At 37.2% G+C, this 19,171-nt stretch overlaps 1 protein-coding gene and 1 pseudogene across 1 annotated transcript; both read right to left on the bottom strand.

Moving 5' to 3' along the window:
- Window positions 1-1,731: 1,731 nt before the first annotated feature.
- On the bottom strand, window positions 1,732-10,437 carry LOC122310357 (annotated as a pseudogene).
- A 2,449-nt stretch (window positions 10,438-12,886) lies between these two features.
- Window positions 12,887-17,727, bottom strand: LOC122311365 (wall-associated receptor kinase 2-like). The gene is made up of 3 exons (XM_043125913.1): window positions 16,753-17,727; window positions 15,968-16,144; window positions 12,887-14,229 (listed from the first exon to the last, which is right to left on the bottom strand). Exons 1-3 carry the CDS (start codon window positions 17,597-17,599, stop codon window positions 13,025-13,027), a joined length of 2,229 nt encoding a protein of 742 aa, XP_042981847.1. The 5' UTR covers window positions 17,600-17,727; the 3' UTR covers window positions 12,887-13,024.
- Window positions 17,728-19,171: the final 1,444 nt, after the last annotated feature.

Here is a 19,171-nt window from a genome sequence, read left to right as displayed (position 1 = left end):
ATGATTTTAATCTTGTGATTTGCTATCGAAAGAGGGAATTATATGATAGATCTTGAATATTTCAGCTTAGGTAAATATAGAGATTGAAAGACTTGTATGAACCTATGTAGTATTTAAATCATTGGTCTTATTGCTTTCTTGTTTTATTAATTTGCATGCTCTTGTATAAAATGATGAACAAGAATAATTTCCAATTGACTATCGAAAGAGGCTTTTGGATGAATTAGAGATTTGCTAATAAACAAAAAAAAAAAAGAATTAAATTCAATTAGTTAGATGAGTAAAGCATAGTGAGGAATTAGATGAAATCGATTTCCTAGAAGTTTTATTTCCTATTAATTTGATCTTCGAACATCATTTTTATTTTCCTTTGTGTATTTTTCTTTGAATTGATTTTATTTTAAATTGCAATTACAAAAATCTAAGTGACTTCTCTAGATAAAATCAAGCTTAGCATAATTTTGGTATTTGCCAAGAGTAAGTAATCAATCCCCGATGACGATACTTTTCTTATCACTTTACTATAAAATTACAATATTGTGCATTTGCAGTTTTGCACCGAACAAATAGTTTGGCCTATACTTCGATATTTTGGTTATTTGTATATTTGGCTAATAAAACCATCTTGACGGAGACAAAGATGAGTTTGAATCTCTTGAAGGAAGATGGGATCTGTTGAGAGAAATGGAGAGAGAGGTTCGATGGGTCGAGGGAGAGCTTTGGGGAGAAGAGAGAAGAGATGGGAGATGGGAGAAAGGATTCGCACCCACTGTAAGTCCAATAAATTTGTTACGTGTTACTCTTTTAGTGGAGGGTGTAAAAAGGGAAATGGCACCCTGACTAGTTTGAAACTTTTCTCCTTTTAATTTCTAGTCCATCGATTCCATAATGGTTAAAGCTTCATACCGGTTAGGGTGCACTTTCCTCTTTTACACCATTCAATAAAAGAGTAACATGTAGTAGACTCATTGGACTTAAGGTGGGTGCAAGTCTATTCTCCCCTCTCCCTTATCTTCTCTTTTCTCTCTTCCCTCTTCTCTCTTCTCCCTCGAAGTTCTCCCTCAACACATCGAACCTCTCTCTCTATCTCTCTCAATACATCCCATCTTCCTTCAAGAGATTCCAACCCATCTTCTTCTACGTCAAGATGGTTGGCAGTCACAAAAATGTTGAAGTTTAGGCCAAATTGTTCCAAGCGGTGAAGTGAGACAGTAACACCAAGGATGCAAGTGCTTCAAATTACAAAAGAAAACCCCAACTTTATTATAGGACTAATGTCTAGAACCAGGGCAAAAAGATTAAATTAAAATCGAAAACCTCTTACCGAAGGGGAAAAAAATTATGAACAAGACATGACAAGGGAAGGAGCTCCTTATAAATAGAACACAAGCACACAATAAATTGATACATTTTTTTTTCCTTTTACAATAAAATGATACATGAAAATGGAATAAGAATATGAGTATTACATTGAACAAAATTTACTAATTTATATAAGATCCATCACCAATACAACAAACTTTAATTTTGAAGCCCCGATTAATACATTTCTTCTTGGAGTAGTGTTATATATACTTACAGTTTTACTTATACTTTTACTTATAAAATTCATTTTTTTAGTTTTTTTTTTTTTTAAACTTCAAATTTTGAATTTCAAATTTTATAATTTTCAACATATCAATAACTGACCCATAGAAAATTAAGTTTTTTGTCAGTTTTTTTTACGTACATTTAATATTTTCCTTCTTCTTGCTCAAATTTTTTAGCTGCATCTTCCATTGCTGATAAGTTCGGCCTCAGAAAAATGGTATGCTTGTGTCCACATGAACAATGAAGCAAATCATCTGCAATGAATAGGGACTTATTAGCACAACAATTCTCATGTATAAAGATTTTAAAATACTTAAATAAAATGATTTAAACACAGTCATATAATAAATGAGAAGGTTGTTCTCGATCCTAAATTATACGAGTAACGTTAAATATAGTCGTAGGGTATTTAAGTCCTGTGTACTTCATTAAAAAAAATGGTGGAGTTAAAAAAAAAAAGTAGGATCCACCATTTTTTTTAATTTTTAATTTTTATTTTTTACACATGTCTTAAATTTATACATTTTTTTAAAATGAAGTGTGTGGAACTTGCATACTGTAGGGTTAGAAATATCATTTCTCAAATTTTATAGGTCTCATTATTAGTAAATTTCAAGTAAAGTTTCTAATATTATTAGACTTAAATTTTTGGTATCACTGTTACCATGAAAAACGCAAAAAGGATCAGAGTTGCAGAAGTTGCACATGTTGTATGCCAAGTAACAGTCACGCTTGCAATGGCCGCATAAGAGAGTTCCTTGAGCATGTGAGGAAGAAGCATGCGATGATGCTTTTATGCGATGAAGCGCCTGCTTATGCTGCCTTATGAGGCGTACAAAAGAAATCTTGATAGCACGCTGAGAGACTACATCTGTTGATGGATCACCAGAACTGTCTTGTTTCGAAGACATGAGTAAAAGCATTGCTTCATTACAAAGGAGTTCCTTGTATGATATTATTGGAATCTTCTTAAGAAGAGCATAACGTTCACTGGCCAATTCCCCCATTGGAAACCAATCTGCAGTTGCGAAGTTTACTGCCTCTCCACAATTAAAACCTGAAATTTAACAGAAAAGTGATTAAGGTGACAACTACTGGCAAGCGCGCGCGCGCACACACTCACACAGAGAGAGAGAGAGAGAGAGAGAGAGAGAGAGAGAGAGAGAGAGAGAGAGAGAGAGAGAGAGAGAGAGAGAGAGAGGTTTACGTACCATGGCTAAATCCTGCATGATATGCTCTAGGAAAGGTAATGACAAGTTCCCCTGGCACCTGCACAGCCTTGTAGACAGGTACATGATGTTGTAACAAAATACTTGGAAGAAACATTGTGGTTTTTTTGGAAAGCAGTTCAAAAGCACCATCCTCTCCATTGGATGATAAGATATCTCGAGAGTAAACATGATCATGGACTACCCTTTCAAACTGCAGAGCGGCATGACCAGGAGCTCCATACCAAGTTTTGGGTGCACCATGTTGAAATCAACCCAAGTGTGCACCGTTTTCAATCTTGGATTGTTAGGCACCGAAATTCTCACTCACCCACTCACCATTCTAGACTCACTTGGTCAAGAATGGTGGCAATTTGTCCCCCATGGTTCTCCTATAAAAGGAGATAAATTCTGAAGAGAAAACCATCCTCACTGCGGTGAGAGATCAAGTGCAGTGGGTGAGGAAAGGAAGAGGAACGTGAGAGAGAGAAATAGAATTTTGTAGATTTTCAGAAAATCTTGTACAAATTCTATAAAAGAGGCTCCAGTGGACGTAAGCAATTTGCTGAACCACTTTAAAATTATTTTGTGTGATTTTCGGACAGGTTAGAGGCTCAACAATTGGTATCAGAGCTCTGGTTCGAGCTGTCCAAAAATTCAAATTGCTCAAAATCAATTTTTGATAACTCCAGGGTGTTCCTTGCATCGAGACGAATCCGTTGCCGCAAACGGAATCGACAACGGAGGTCGGAAGAGCCCACACGCGCCCCTAGAAGGTCCGCGCGTGCACTGCTGTAATCCACGCGCCCCCACGCGCGTCGGAGGAGGAAGACGACTGAGATCCACGTGCCCACGAGCCCTCACTCGCGACAGAGGTTGAAGACGCGTGAGAGTCACGCGCTCACGCGCCCCCACGTGCCCTACAGAGCTCGGCGCGTGACCGACAAGCACCTCACGCGCTCCCCACGCGCACAAGCTACTGTGGCGCGTGTTGTCCATGCGCCAGACGCGCCTCAGACGCCCTACTGCGGTGCGTGTGGTACACGCGCCAGACGATCTGGACCGTCCGTTTTTTCAGATCTTTGTTGGGCTAGATCTAAGCCATCCGGAGTCCGATTTCAACGATCAAATAGTGCTTTCCAACTATTTGGATTATTCCGGACTCATCCGTATGGTGGGAATGTGGAAATTCACCGTCGGTACTGTCAATCTGAATTGTCGAGGTGTTGCAGATCATTTTGAGCTAGATCTACGCCAGTTGGAGTTCTATCGCGATGATCAAATAGTGGTAGCAAACTATTTGGGTCATTCCGGACTCATCTGTACGGTGGGAATGTTGAGATTCACCATCGGTACAGTCGATCTGAACTGTCGAGGTGTTGCAGATCATGTTGGGCTTGATCGTAGCCAGTTGGAGTTCCATCGCGATGATCAAATAGTGGTAGCAAACTATTTGGATCATTCCGGACTCATCGGTACGGTGGGAATGTTGAGATTCGCCATCGGTACATTCAATCTGAACCGTCCACGTGTTGCAGATCAGTTGTGGGCTTGATCGTAGCCAGTTGGAGTCATGATGGACTCATTGGTTTTGGGCTTAATTTAAGCCAGTTGGGATCGTGAAATGTGATGGAGCAAATTTCAGATCATTGGACAATGCTGATTAACTTGTTATATTAGCAGGTTTTGGCAGTCATACAACTCATGGAGCATATTGTTATTAAGAGGAGAACCGCATTGGATCTCGTTGTGGCTTTCTTTGAAAAGCCAGTTACAAATAACAAAGTGCAGATGAAGCTTTGGTGTGGTAGTGTGGATACGTACAGTCTAAGGAGGTTCTGTCTAGGAGATTGGAAATTTTAAGTGTGTCCATTATGACCCTCCAATCTTTCCTGGGAACTGACTTAGTGAGGTACTATTCATTTCTACGGTAAATTCATTAAAGTAATGTCAGGAAGTAAGGTTTCAAATCTTGTCAGATTTGAGGTGGAGAAACGGTTCAATTTCAGATAAGGCAGAAGGTACTATTGTTGCCCAATAGCATTTGGCGTTGTGGTCAAAAGGTTGGGAGGTCATGAGAATGGCTATGAGTAATTCTGCAAAGAAGTCAAAGTTGAAGTTTCTCAATGTAAGAGATCTTATCCTGGATGAGGAAGTGCGCAGAAGAGATTCTGGCAAGATTTCGAGTTGTTGGTCCTGAATGTTGATTGTAAGGACAGAGGCAAGTCAAGATCTGGACAACAGATGACTCGCTAGAAACTGTGGCAAGACAGGCCACAAGAGACTGCTAAAATCAGGAAAAAATTGAGAATGATGCTGTGAATATGGTGACTGAAGAAATACATGGCGTTGCATTTCTTGCAGTGCACAATGCTGTTAAAGACAGCTTGAAGACAGCAGTCATTCAGTAGTGTTTTCTCAAAGGCGTTGAAGGGCAAAACAATCCCTGAAGTCAACAGTGATACTAGCGACTGGTGAAACGGCTAGTACAAGGAGCAGTTTCGGCAAGTGGCTCCAAGTCAGTAAATGGAGATACTGATATTGATGCTAATATTGTGTCTCTCTCCATGAAAAAAGAGACATGTATATCCTCATGGCATGAGTTGCCATGATAGAGGATGTGTTAATGTTAGCAGGTCCACAAGTTTACACACAGGCATTGGTTTGGCATTAATGCAAGGTGTGTGGTGGAAATTCATGTCGATGGCTGATGAACTTCCAGGAGAGCCAAACGTGGAAGTTACACCATAGTTTTCAGCAAGGTTATTTTCGACATGGGCCGAAGTGAAATGCTTGGAATTAGTTTATTCTGAGTGGATATGCTTTTATGGTGAAGCATGATAGCGGGAGCTATGAAGATCTTCATTGAGGTGGAGCTTGGCTGTGGGACCAGTCAAAGTCACAAGATGGAGATTGTTGCTATTGTTGCCAATAGCATTTGGTGTTGGAAGGTCACGAAGGATTAATTGGTCTTGGCTCGGGTTAATTTTCGTGTGAATTAGAGAAAGTAAAAGGAACCCAGTTTTACTTTTCTAAAAAAATCTCCCTAGACCATGACATGAAGTATAGGTGTGAGAGATGGGAACAAAACGTCAGATGTTCCAGGGATATCTACACCTAAAGAACTGCCAAGACGATCAGACCTCCATGGTGGTTACTACCTTAAAATGTATCCTGCTGAATGAAGGTAATGAACTACGGTATGAAGAAAAATCTTGCAAGAAGGGAGATTATGCAAGTCGGATACTGCACACAAGATGGACACATGCGATTGAAGATAGCAGCAGGATGAAGAGTCAGTCATCCAGATCAGAGATGAGACCTCAGCAACAGGTTCTCTGATATGTGTCAAGGTCTGTGCGAGACCATTGATTCCCAGTGCAGTGGGAGATGTGTTGCCCTATGTAGATGTGTTGATTAAGGGCATTGTACGTGATGAACTAAAGTTATGCATCACTTTAGTTAGTCTTCTAAGTTAAAGACATGAGCTGTAAAATTGTATAAGGGATCATGCTGGAGATAGAGCTCGGCATGTTGAGAACCAGTCTCCAAGTTGGAGATTGGTGTGATTGTAGGATTATGGAGCCTGGTTTGAAAGCTGTAAAGGCACCAAGCAGATTGTTCGCTCGGATGTGGCTAGAGCGAAGCAGATTGTTCGCTCGGATGAGCCTAGAGCGACGCTCAGTTTGCTCAAGGTGTTCGCTCGGATGTGGCTAGAGCGAAGCAGATTGTTCGCTTGGATGAGCCTAGAGCGAAGCTCAGTTTACTCAGATTGTTTGCTCGGATGTGGCTAGAGCGAAGCAGATTGTTCGCTCGGATGAGCCTAGAGCGAAGCTCAGTTTGCTCAAGGTGTACATGAGTGCGGACTCATGAACTCGAGCAAAAGAAGAATCCTAGAGAGTTGAGATTGTGCAATTGAGCACTGGTAAATCTCCTCTGAAGAAAATCCCTTGCAAGCTCCGTGGATGTAGACGATGCTGATGCATTTGAAGATGCATTTGGAGAGGCATCTGGATATCCATTTGAAGACGTACCTGAAGATGCATGTGATAGCGGATCTCTCATGGCTGACAAGCATTCCAATGAAGGAGTGCAATCATTTGAAGAATGAATCAGTTTGCAAGCAGCCTGGTATGGCACACTTGGGTGGAGGGGGTGATTGTTGAAATCAACCCAAGTGTGCACCGTTTTCAATCTTGGATTGTTAGGCACCAAAATTCTCACTCACCCACTCACCATTCTAGACTCACTTGGTCAAGAATGGTGGCAATTTGTCCCCCATGGTTCTCCTATAAAAGGAGATGAATTCTGAAGAGAAAACCATCCTCACTGCGGTGAGAGATCAAGTGCAGTGGGTGAGGAAAGGAAGAGGGACGTGAGAGAGAGAAATAGAATTTTGTAGATTTTCAGAAAATCTTGTACAAATTCTATAAAAGAGGCTCCAGTGGACGTAAGCAATTTGCTGAACCACTTTAAAATTATTTTGTGTGATTTTCGGACAGGTTAGAGGCTCAACACACCAGAGTGATGATAGTTAATGCTGAGAATGAAAGTTTTGGTTAGGACATAATATAAGAACACAGTTTTGAAAACAGTTGAAGTACGGTTTTTTACCTGTAAAGATAGTTATCTTCCACGTGCCATGCAAACATACCAAATTGCATTCCAATGTAAAGCATTGGATCCGTTATTCCCTGGATTCAGGTCCATATGGTTAAAACAAAAGCTCTAATAACATATATTGAAAAAAATCTGATGATGTAGCTTGAAGAATTTGGCAAGGTATGGACAATGGTCAGCATACCGTAATAACTCTTCCAACCAAACGCAAAACGGACTTGCGAAGCCTTGACAGATTCTGCAATCAAAGAATCAAATTATAATATGAATCATAAAATAGATGACAGAATACAACAGAGAAAGCAGAATTCAAAGGATAACATTTTCAGCCTCAAATCAGTCATCATATTGATGAAAGTTTTGGAAAAGAATTTAGGCATTTTGTTTCAAATGTGGAGTGTAAAACCTTCAAGTTCCATTTGCTCTTCCCAAGCTGATCCCTAGGATCAGATGAAAAGGCACTGCCATCAACATTGACTCAATATTCAACGGTTTCTTTCTTTCCACGAGCCAATCGATGCCAGAACTCTTTTTCCATGTATGCAGTAGAATCACTTGAAGAGCAAGAAACTTGACAAGCAGAGTACTCCTTGTTTGCCATCTTCTCGAACTCACGGTAGGTATATTGCCTGAAAATGAAAAAAGAAAACCATATTGCTCAGACAAAATGAATAGTACTGCCATATAATATCTCACTATATGCTTAATTTACTGTCAGTATCATGTGGAAGTCACCTTCCTCTTCTATAAAATGAGATCTTATCATTCACATCCCATTTAGCAAGCCGAAAAGGTTGCACTACAGTTTCGAACTTAAAGTTCCTAAGTTCTTTCATCAGTACCACACTGGCTGGAACAGAAGCATCTATTGGGGGAATAATCTTGCAGATTCCTGAAATATTGTAACGCAAGGAATCGATTCAGGGATATTTAAAAATTTCCATTGAAAAACTAAAACCATTAGTAAAGGTAAACAAACTAAAAGAGCTTTAACTTCCAACAAGAAAATGTGAGCACAGAAAATTAATTTTTTTTTTTTTAAATTGATGGGCTTAAACAGTAAACAAAAAAATTGTATCTTTTCATTATCTCATACCATATTTAGAAGCTTCAGGTGCAATATTTTGCAGATAAGTTAGAGGATCCCCGAACTCTATCTTCGACGGACGGTATACAGGACCCTTTGAAATGTCATCTGTCCATTCTAATTCTGCGAAGTGAGACTCATCAATAGCAACATTCGCTGCACGTGATGTAAAAGCTTTTGCAGCCTTCACTTGACTTTGTTTTTTCCTGTTAGTAGAATGCGTCCCTCTCCCTGAAAAGAAGATGACCAATGCAAATTATAAAGCATTCCCACCAAACAAGACTCTTTCATAAAATTTCCCATTTCTTAAATAATGTGATTGATACAGTCATATAACACATACAGCGATCAAACCGGGCGACAATACCATTCAATTAGACCAGATTTTCCTAAAAGCCCCGTTAAGAAGTTGTTCTTTAATTACTTTAGGCAGATTTCGAGATATTGGTGAACTCCATATTCCGTTGAATAATGTATTTGAATATCTGATCAAGCCGAGAGAAAAAAGAATTCAGGGAAAAATTTTTTCCAAAGAAGACAATGAGTAAAATCTTCATAATTTCAAAACTTTATCCGGCAGAAACATTTCCAGACACGCATCCGAGAAAATTGGGCAGTCACAAGAAGCACAGAGAAACAAAGAAGCCCCGGAGAAACCAAACCTAGTTAAACCACAAATCCTGAAACCTATGCTAATATTTTCTGTTTGGTCCCCAACAAAACAGAGAACAAACGAGGACAAAAAAGGAAGAAGAAAAGTTGCATCGTTTATTTTTCTTGTCTTCTTATTTCAGTAGTAGGATTAATTTTCTTCTGTAAATCCTGATAAAACGGAACAAGAAGAATCATATTCTACTAGTTCTACTAATTTACTTTCTTTCTAACATTCTCCATTGAATTTCTTAGAAACCAAACATTAGTAGAAGTAAAAGAAAAGGGTAAAAAAAGGGAAAAGTATACCGGTGAAACAAAGGATATACAAGCGAGAGAAAGAAGAGATTTTTCTGGGAAAGTTGCAAGAGTAAGAACTGAAAAACCAGACAGACAATCTCTGAAAGATTTCAAAGAAAATCTCTCAAAAGATTTGTGGAACTCTCAAAGTGTTGCAGTTGGCCCTGTATAGGCAACCGTTGGTGGTTATAAAAAAACATATCCATCTAATTTGTACTCGTTTCAGTTCTCTTCGACGGTGTGAGCGAGTTCCTGTCCGCCACGTCCGATAAGAAGATTCTCTTCGGGTTCATGAGAGTTTTTGGGACACGTGGAAGCATCTTAAAAGATTTTACACAAGTTTACGTGCAGAAGCGAAACAGCGAATCGATAGCCGTTGCCCTTCTTACTTAATTTCTAAAATTCTGAATTGATTTCCTTTAAAAAAAATTTCCTATTTATTTAGTTTGATTTATTTATCTATTCTTTTTTTTTTTTTTAAAGCGTATCGGTCTTCTTCATCCTATATTTATCATCACCATACAATTATTATCACCAATCAATTAAAAATTACTATGTCAAAATGTGTGACTGAAGATAATAAAATTTAATATAGGATTAAAAGTAACATTTCTCTTTTTGTAATTCCTTTATTAAAATTTGCATTATAGAATATTTGATGCATGAACTGGACTTTTGTAAAATAAATCAAGCAATAATAACTGTTGTAGAATAAATAAGATTCTGCACATATATAGCAATGCAAACTCCAATATTGCAGCATTTACAGTTCTTTATGTTCCTCCATCAGTCCTTCGTTGTGTTACCTTTTTGAACTTCAAGAGTTTTTCTATAAAAGCCCCCCAAACTGCTCCCAATAGCCACAAATATGGCCCTTTCGAACCCTCGCAAGCTTCGGCGATCCTCTGTTTGATCCATGCTTCCCTCATCTACTGCACTGGAGCTTATAGGTATCGTGCTATTTTCTCTTTGATCTTTCATGTTTCGAGATGGAGGAGAGTTGAGATATTCTCAAATTATCAAAAAAAGAAGAGAATCAGGCATCAAGATAGGCATTCAAAGGCTTCGTTCTTTCATTGAATCAATGAATTACCATATAAATGTAAATTACTCTGTGTTTGTGTATGTACATGCACGTCATTATTTTCTATATGCAATTGTTGCGGCCATTATCATAGATCTACATGTTATTGTCAACATTATTTTCTCCTCCTGTGGTGTTTGGATCGATGCAGTTTCCATGGCTATTGGACTAGGCAACCCGTTGGGAATTAGTGGGGAATCATCAATAGCAACATTAGCTGCACGTGATGTAAAAGCTTTTGAAGCCTTCACTGGACTTTGTTTTTTCATGTTAGTAGAATTCGTCCCTCTCCCTGAGAAGAAGATGACCAATGCAAATTATAAAGCATTCCCACCAAACAAGACTCATTCATGAAATTTCCCATTTCTTAAATAATGTGATTGATACATTCATATAACCCATACAGCGATCAAACCGGGCGACAATACCATTCAATTAGACCAGATTTTCCTAAAAGCCCTGTTAAGAAGTTGTTCTTTAATTACTTCAGGCAGATTTCGAGATATTGGTGAACCCCATATTCCGTTGAATAATGTATTTGAATATCTGATCAAGCCGAGAGAAAAAAGAATTCAGGGAAAAAAAATTTCCGAAGAAGACAATGAGTAAAATCTTCATAATTTCAAAACTTTATCCGGCAGAAACATTTCCAGACACGCATCCCAGAAAATTAGGTAGTCACAAGAAGCACAGAGAAACAAAGAAGCCCCGGAGAAACCAAACCTAGTTAAAACCACAAATCCTGAAACCTATACTAATATGTTCTGTTTGGTCCCCAACAAAACAGAGAACAAATGAGGACAAAAAAGCAAGAAGCAAAGTTGCATCGTTTCGTTTTCTTGTCTTCTAATTTCAGTAGTAGGATTAATTTTCTTCTTTAAATCCTGATAAAACGGAACAAGAAAAATCGTATTCTACTAATTTACTTTCCTTCTAACATGCTTCATTGAATTTCTTAGAAACCAAACATTGGTAGAAGTAAAAGAAAAGGGTAGAAAAAGGGAAAAGTATACCGGAGAAACAAAGGATATACAAGCGAGAGAAAGAAGAGATTTTTCTGGGAAAGTTGTAAGAGTAAGAACAGAAAAAACCAGACAGACAATCTCTGAAAGATTTCAAAGAAAATCTCTCAAAAGATTTGTGGAACTCTCAAAGGGTTGCAGTTGGCTCTGTTTAGGCAACCGTTGGCGGTTAAAAAAAAAAAAAAAAATCCGTCTAATTTGTACTCATTTCAGTTCTCTTCGACAGTGTGAGCGAGTTCCTGTCCGCCACGTCCGATAAGAAGATTCTCTTCGGGTTCATGAGAATTTTTGCGACACGTGGAAGCATCTTAAAAGACTTTACGTAAGTTTACACGCAGAAGCGAAACAGCGAAGAACTTTACCCCATAGCCTTTGCTCTTCATGCTTAATTTCTAAAATTCCGAATTGATTTCCTTTAAAAATTTTCCTATTTATTTATTTTGATTTATTTATCTATTCTTTTTTTTTCTTTTTTTTTTAAATTATTGAAAGCGTATCGTTCTTCTTCATCCTATATTTATCATCACCATACAATTATTATCACCAATCAATCAAAATAAAAGTCATGTTTAGAGACTAGACCGAGGTCCCTAACATGTTCACTCGAGACGCGCTCGACACATTGCTCTAACGAAGAACGTAATTTTTGTTAGATTAAGGTTTCCAGTGCCGTTTACTTTAAATATGTTATATTTGACTTATTTTGTACGACTTTTTAGCATATTTTAAGAGAAAACAATTGTCAAGTGCGTGCATATTGTGTGTGAGAGCAAAAAAAGCCCTAGAGAGAACGAAAAGAAGTGAAAACACGTTTTAATCCTAGTGCCACACATCTAATGCACCACACCAAATTAAGCAATAGAACTTGTAATAGTAGATAAACATTCAAGCGATCAATGGTCACCTGAGACTAATAGTCTTCTTTATAAACCAAGATGTTACATAGCTTATTTTTTTAGCTGTTCATGAAGCTTGAAACTTTCTTTGATCCTTTGATCATGAAGAAAATAGTCTAAATTTGTGAAGCCTGCTACGCCAAGAGTTTTGTTGCTTTCAGCAGGTTGACAATCTTCATTTGACAAGATTTAAAAGGTGAAAAAAAGTCGAAGGTGGGCTATTAAAGATCAATATAAAGAAAAGCTGATTTCTTCTTTTACTATTAACTCTAAACTGCAGTAGAAACTCAAAGAGTGATATAATATGGAGGATCTGTTTAGTTCTTTGATCTTCTTCTTTTTTTTCCCCTTAGTGGAGATTAGATCCTAATGCAGCTTGAGGAACCATTTTATTCGTACATAAAAATAGATGCTTATGAAGCCCAAAAGAAAAGTAGATGTTTATGCTACATACTACCATATATAAGAGTATCTTTGTGAAACAATGAGAAGTGCAAATTAGGGTCTTACAAGATGAAATTGAACAAACAATACAACATAAATCAAGGTGTAACCTCACCTGATGATTAAGAAGATAATATTAATGGCTGTGAATCTGAAGATGAGGTCGCGAGTATACTATCCATACATGATGTTGATATAGAAACGTCATATTGCTTGGATATTTCAGTTTTGATATCTTCAATCTCTCTGTATTCCCCTTGCGGGTTAGAAACTTTTGGCGAGATTTGGTTGGCCTCCAATTCCATTGCAACTTCTCTCATTGAAGGTCGTTCCTTTCCATTCAAGTTCAAGCATCTTTTCGCAAGGTTTGCAACCGCAATGATTTTTTCTTTTTCCGCTTCCTTCAAAACTTGATTATCAAGTATGTCAAACAAATTGTTCCCTTCCATCGAACTAACAAAAAATGCAGCTAAACTTTTGGTATCTCTAGTTCTTGATGATAAAATAGCTTTTTCTCTGGTCAAGAGCTCAGCAAGAACAACACCAAAACTATAAACGTCACTTTTATCTGTAAACTGGCTTGATCGAAAATACTCAGGGTCTACATATCCAAAAGTTCCATGTACTAACGTGGTTAGATGAGTTTGATCGATAGCAACAGATCTTGAAATTCCGAAATCTGCTACTTTCGCTCTATACTTCTCATCTAAGAGGATGTTTGTAGACTTAATATCACGATGGTAAATGGGTGAAGAAGCTGCTGAATGCAAGTAGAAAATAGCCCCCGCAACTTCTATAGCAATGCGTAAACGCATATCCCATGTTGGTGGAACCTCCTCATTTTGGCCATTGAGATATTGGGCGAGAGTTCCATTAGAAATGAATTCATAAACCAGAAGCGGAACTTCTGTCTCCAAACAACAGCCAAGCATCTTAACCACATTCCTGTGATTAATTTGTGAAAGAATCACAACTTCATTTACGAATTCCTGAAGTTTCTCTTCATCTATTATGTTGGACTTTTTTATTGCAACAATTCTTCCATCAGCCAACATACCTTTGTAAACGGTGCCTTGTCCACCATGTCCAATTATTCTATCTGCACTAAAATGATTAGTGGCCTTCTCCAATTCCTTTGAATTAAACAATTTGGTATTCTCAACATTTACTTTGTTCATGTTTGTAAATAGTTGTTGTTGTAGCAGTAGTCCACCATTTCGTTTGAAGAACTTCTCCTTGCGCTTAATCCTCATCCTTTTCTTTATCACTTTGTATGACCACCATCCACCGAAAATAAGAAATAAGACACCGAGGCTGGTGCTAACACCTATTTGACCCAATGAAATAGAAAGATTATTCATTGCAGTAGTATTAATGGTAAAATAATAAAATGGCTTATTAGGAACATTGAGTACTAGATAGACATTTCTATGAATGCTAGAATATTGCTAGATGAACTATGTTGTGCCAGAAACAGGTTCACATAAAATTGAATTAGAAGTACTCCAAAAGATGAATGATCATTAAATTGAAAAAAAAAATATAGCTTTTGGGTTGGATAATTGATCTATTTATTAATCTCAATTAGTATTAGTAAATTAATTTTCTTAATTTTCCTAAGACCCATATGGAAATTTTTTTAATGGTGGATTCCATTTTTTTTTAAATCAACAAATATGCAGAATTTGCACACCATAAATCTGAATATAACATTACTCAACAACAAATACATAACTTCTATTGATTAAAAGCTAACATAAACAACCTAAATTCTATGAGTTCTTTAAAAATAAGGCATAAGTATTTCTAAAAAAAAAAATGCAGTATAGACGTCGGAAACAATTATAAATCAGCAAGAACGAATCAAAATAACAAAATGAGAACGGTTTTTAAGTCGTTTTTGGCTCAATTTTCCAAAAGAGGAATAAAAGATTAGGACCGAGTGCATACACTATGCATATATATAACTTTAATATATAAACTGCATATATAGATATTGACCATCTTATAATATACATTAATTAATCCTTAAATTTCCAGTTGCCCCAAACATAAATGGGGTATTAATTGTGTGCTTGGAGCACGAAAATGAAGTTGAATTTTACAGATTGTAGTATGTGATTAACGGATCATGATAACTGTTCTAATTTGGATCAAGACAATGCATGGGACAACTAATTATTAATTATGCACAAGTCTTATTAATTTCCTTAGTATCTAAATCACACTACTACAAGAATTACAAACATTTATGATAAATTATTTACTACAAGAACTACTATTTGTGATCAAAATAGACTCATTTGACATGAAATAAGAAAATAATCATTTAGTAAAAAATAACTAATAATCACAAATAAGCAATTATCTTATAGTCATGTCATTTGTGAGACTCAAACCTTAATTTGCGTTGAACTCATGAATTTGCCTATATACAACAACTAAAGGTCGTGCTTCTTCCTAACAGGACACGATGATATATATAACTTGCACGAGATTATCACTATATATCACAAACAAACAAATATATATTAAATTGAAAATAATATAGATATTCACGAGAAAGACTGAATGCAGGGTGAACATAATTGTGCCCTAGCTTAATAATGCATAATCGTGGGAGATGAAACAGGGAAGGCCCACAGAACACTAAGCCAGTAAAAGTAGGGCAAAATTTAAGGGAGAGATGCTTCATTCCTTTGGATAAAGGATGGCTCTACAATCATCATCGGAGCTCCCACTAATTATTTTTATAATTTTTTTTATATATAATTGTTTAACATTTTTAAATATCTTTTAAGATAAAAAAATTCATAACATTATTTAAAAATATTTACCTAATTATTAAGTAAATAATAATAATAAATAAATAATTTTAGCTATAATTTCCAACGAGAATTATTAGCGGGAGGAGTAGCATTTTCGTTTTGATTTTATTCTCACATGAACAGAGCGCGCGATCTGTGATCATGTCTCTCTAATGACTTATCCAGGAATTTAGTGGGGTCAGTTCATGGAAAATTGCAAACAACTACCTAAAAAAATATATATTAAAAAATACGTACCAACTTTTGCAATGATGATCTTGGCCTGGCCACTGGCTTTAGGACTGCAACCTGTTCCGTTCATCATTCCATCGCCTACGTAACCGTTGGGACAAACACATGTGAAACTCCCGTCAGCGTTGGTGCATGTTGCTGTAGCATTGCAAGGATTTGGAACTTGCAGGCACTCATTAATATCTGAAACGTCACGTGCAGTATGAATTAATGCCCAACAAATAAATTAAAACAATTGACTTGAATTATTATTTCAATATATAGATCTATTACCCGTATAATTTCTGAATTAAGCATTTCTTTCTATTCTAATATTATTGAATTGCCTTCTAATTTATTTGTCTTGTTAATAAACTATATATCCCAACAATATTGCACATATTTAAAAGACCTCACATTTTATTGCCTTTGTTACCGAAATAATTAACGTACTCAATAATTTGAAATTATACATGAATTTTTATAAACTTTTTCATCATATATTGGTAATTGATTTCCCATTATTAATTACTTGTTTCTTTGGTTTTTCCACTATTTAACTCTTATATCATTCTATATTACTTTTCAATAAAGAATTATTTTATATTAATATATACATGATTCGACTACGATTGAGGTCTCCTGATCAAGTTCTTGTTGAGAGGATAATTTTTTTTAATTTAATCAAGGCGAAGAGCATGCATAATTGAAATTCATGCAAAGTTTCTATAATATTTTTTATTCTATATTATATGAAACTTCTCTCAAATTTTATGAGAAGCTAGTTCTATAAGCAACTCGCGCGTATGTACCTTGGCAACCATCATGGAGGTATGGGTTTCCTTCATAGCCTTTGTAGCACTTGCAACGGTACCCATCACCATTTTGGGGATCATAGCATAAGCTGTTCCGTCCACAAACGTAATCCGGCTTGCTCCGAGCAGTTTCACATGTTTCATTACCGATTGCCCAATCAAGAACCATTGGATAGGTCTCGATATCTTGTAGGCTTTTAAGATAACTAGAGGAGAAATTGAACTCGTCTTCTTTAGCCACCAAAGCAAAGCTGCATGGACTGAAGTCCCTTACTTTTGTATTATTATTATAGCTACGTACTTCCAAAGTATAGTTCTTCAATCCTTTCGGAATCTGAACCTGGCAACACCCAATTCCAGAGCAAGATCCGTCAAAAACATTTCTAAGACTTTGACAAGTAGAGGTGCAGCCTATGGAGAAAGGTTCATTGTTCTGGAAAGCACTGAGGAATGCGAAAGTGTCACAGCCGATGGCCACGAACTTGTTTTTGGTGTTGGAAATTGTGAAATGTTGGGAACGGAGATGGGGAGAATTTTGAAGCCCAGGCACACCTCTCGAGTTTTGGTAACATTGATAGGCTATAAACACCAAGATTTCAAGCTCGCCTTGGATGAAATCAATGTTGTTGACAATCGAATTTCGAAACAGTGGTTTGGAATTGCTGCAATTGATAAAATAATTATGATTAAGGTAGCAATTTTCAGTTGTACCAAATGGATAAGGGATCTCAACATCTCCACACCGGTGCTGGCAGCTTGGCTTGGCTAATGAAGCTGCTACTGCCATCTTTGATAACATGACAACAACGCATGTCACTTGAAAGAGCATCCTAAGGAAAGCCATTGCTCTCTCTGTTTAGAGAATTAAGGGATTCGAGTTGTTTTGTCTCTTGTAAGACTTCTTGTACATGCTAGTCTTTTAAAAGCTGGATGGAGGCTGGCTAGGAGTGGAACTAGAATTTCTAATTACTTTTGGGGTGGGGGTTAGGGTGACAAACTGATTTTTTCAAAAGTATATTCTAAAAAAGGAATATCAGAAAACTTCAATTTTAGAGGTTTTTTCTGCACAGAGCACTAAGCCAGCAAAAGTAGGGCAAAGAGTGAGAGATGAATTCACGAGAAAGATTGAAAACAGGGTGAAAACTTAATAATGCAATGATGCATGAAACAGGGAAGGCCCACAGAAGACTAAGCCGGCAAAAGTAATAAACACCATGTATCTGTCTGTTACTTTTGATAAATAAGTCGGGGTCCTGCCAGCGCATGCTGCCCAAGCAGGCCAATGGCATAGATCCCAAAAGTGATACGTGGGACAATCATTGACCAAGAAAGCCAATGGATGAAGAAGCTGTGATTGAAGTTCAAAAATAATGTTGAATTAAATATCTTTGAGGCATTGCTTTTAATAAAGCAATAAAAAAGATTAATTCAAGGTAAGTGTTAGGTTTATAATTAATATATCTTACAAAAGTAATTAGTTTGTAAGATTTCTTTATAGACTAAGGTTCTGCCGTCAAAATCAAGGTTCACTCAAATTCTTGCTCCGTGCAAATTGATGATCCGGACATAAAGTTTATAAGGCAAAAGCTTGAAGGAATCTTTTTTCATATAATCAAGACGATATGGAGTACCCCACTTATCTTGAATTAGTCTTAAATTTGCAAGATCTAAAAGCTGTGTACTGATCGGTCCTCTCCGTAAGGTAGAGGTTTCCCGCTTTGTCTCTTGACAAAGCTACTGTCTCTTGAACGATAGTTCATAGAGGGGTGACTGGTTTTCGTGTTTCGTTCTTCTCGATATAGAATAATGGCCGACGAGCTAGCATCGATATGGAGCTCACTGAACCTAACCGAAGAGGAGCAACAAGAACTGGTCCTGTCGGAGGAGGCAATCCAGTCCATAAATCAGAGAGGAAGTCACTGCCTTTTTGCCCTCAACCTGAATGATAGAAGTGTTAACCGAGAGGCTTTCAAGACCACAATGGCTAAGGTGTGGAATTTGGAAGGCTGGATCACTTTCAAGGAAATAGGATTCAACAAGTTTCTAATAGAATACCAACTGCTCTCAGATAAAAGGAAGGTGCTACAAGGTAGACCATGGTCTTTCGACCGGCACCTTATATGTTTGAAGGACTTTGAAGGTGACCTGGCCCCAAACGAGATTATCTTCAAAACTGAACCTTTCTGGGTACAGTTACACAATGGTCCATTCGCAGTAATGGATGTGGAGCAAGGAGGAAAGCTGGGATCAGTGATTGGTAAGGTTCACAAAGTTGAAGCAGATGAGCAGGGTTGTGGATGGGGGAGGCACCTCAGAATCAGGGTGGATGTTGATATATATAAACCTCTCCCTCGAGGAAAGATGATCAATGTGAGAGGAAAACAGTGCTGGATTTATTTCAAGTATGAACGCCTCC

Source organism: Carya illinoinensis, chromosome 5 (genome assembly GCF_018687715.1).
Source record: "Carya illinoinensis cultivar Pawnee chromosome 5, C.illinoinensisPawnee_v1, whole genome shotgun sequence".
Taxonomy (NCBI): Eukaryota; Viridiplantae; Streptophyta; class Magnoliopsida; order Fagales; family Juglandaceae; genus Carya; species Carya illinoinensis.
Note: the sequence above shows the minus strand (reverse complement) of the source record. Positions and strands in the feature narration are given on the sequence as shown.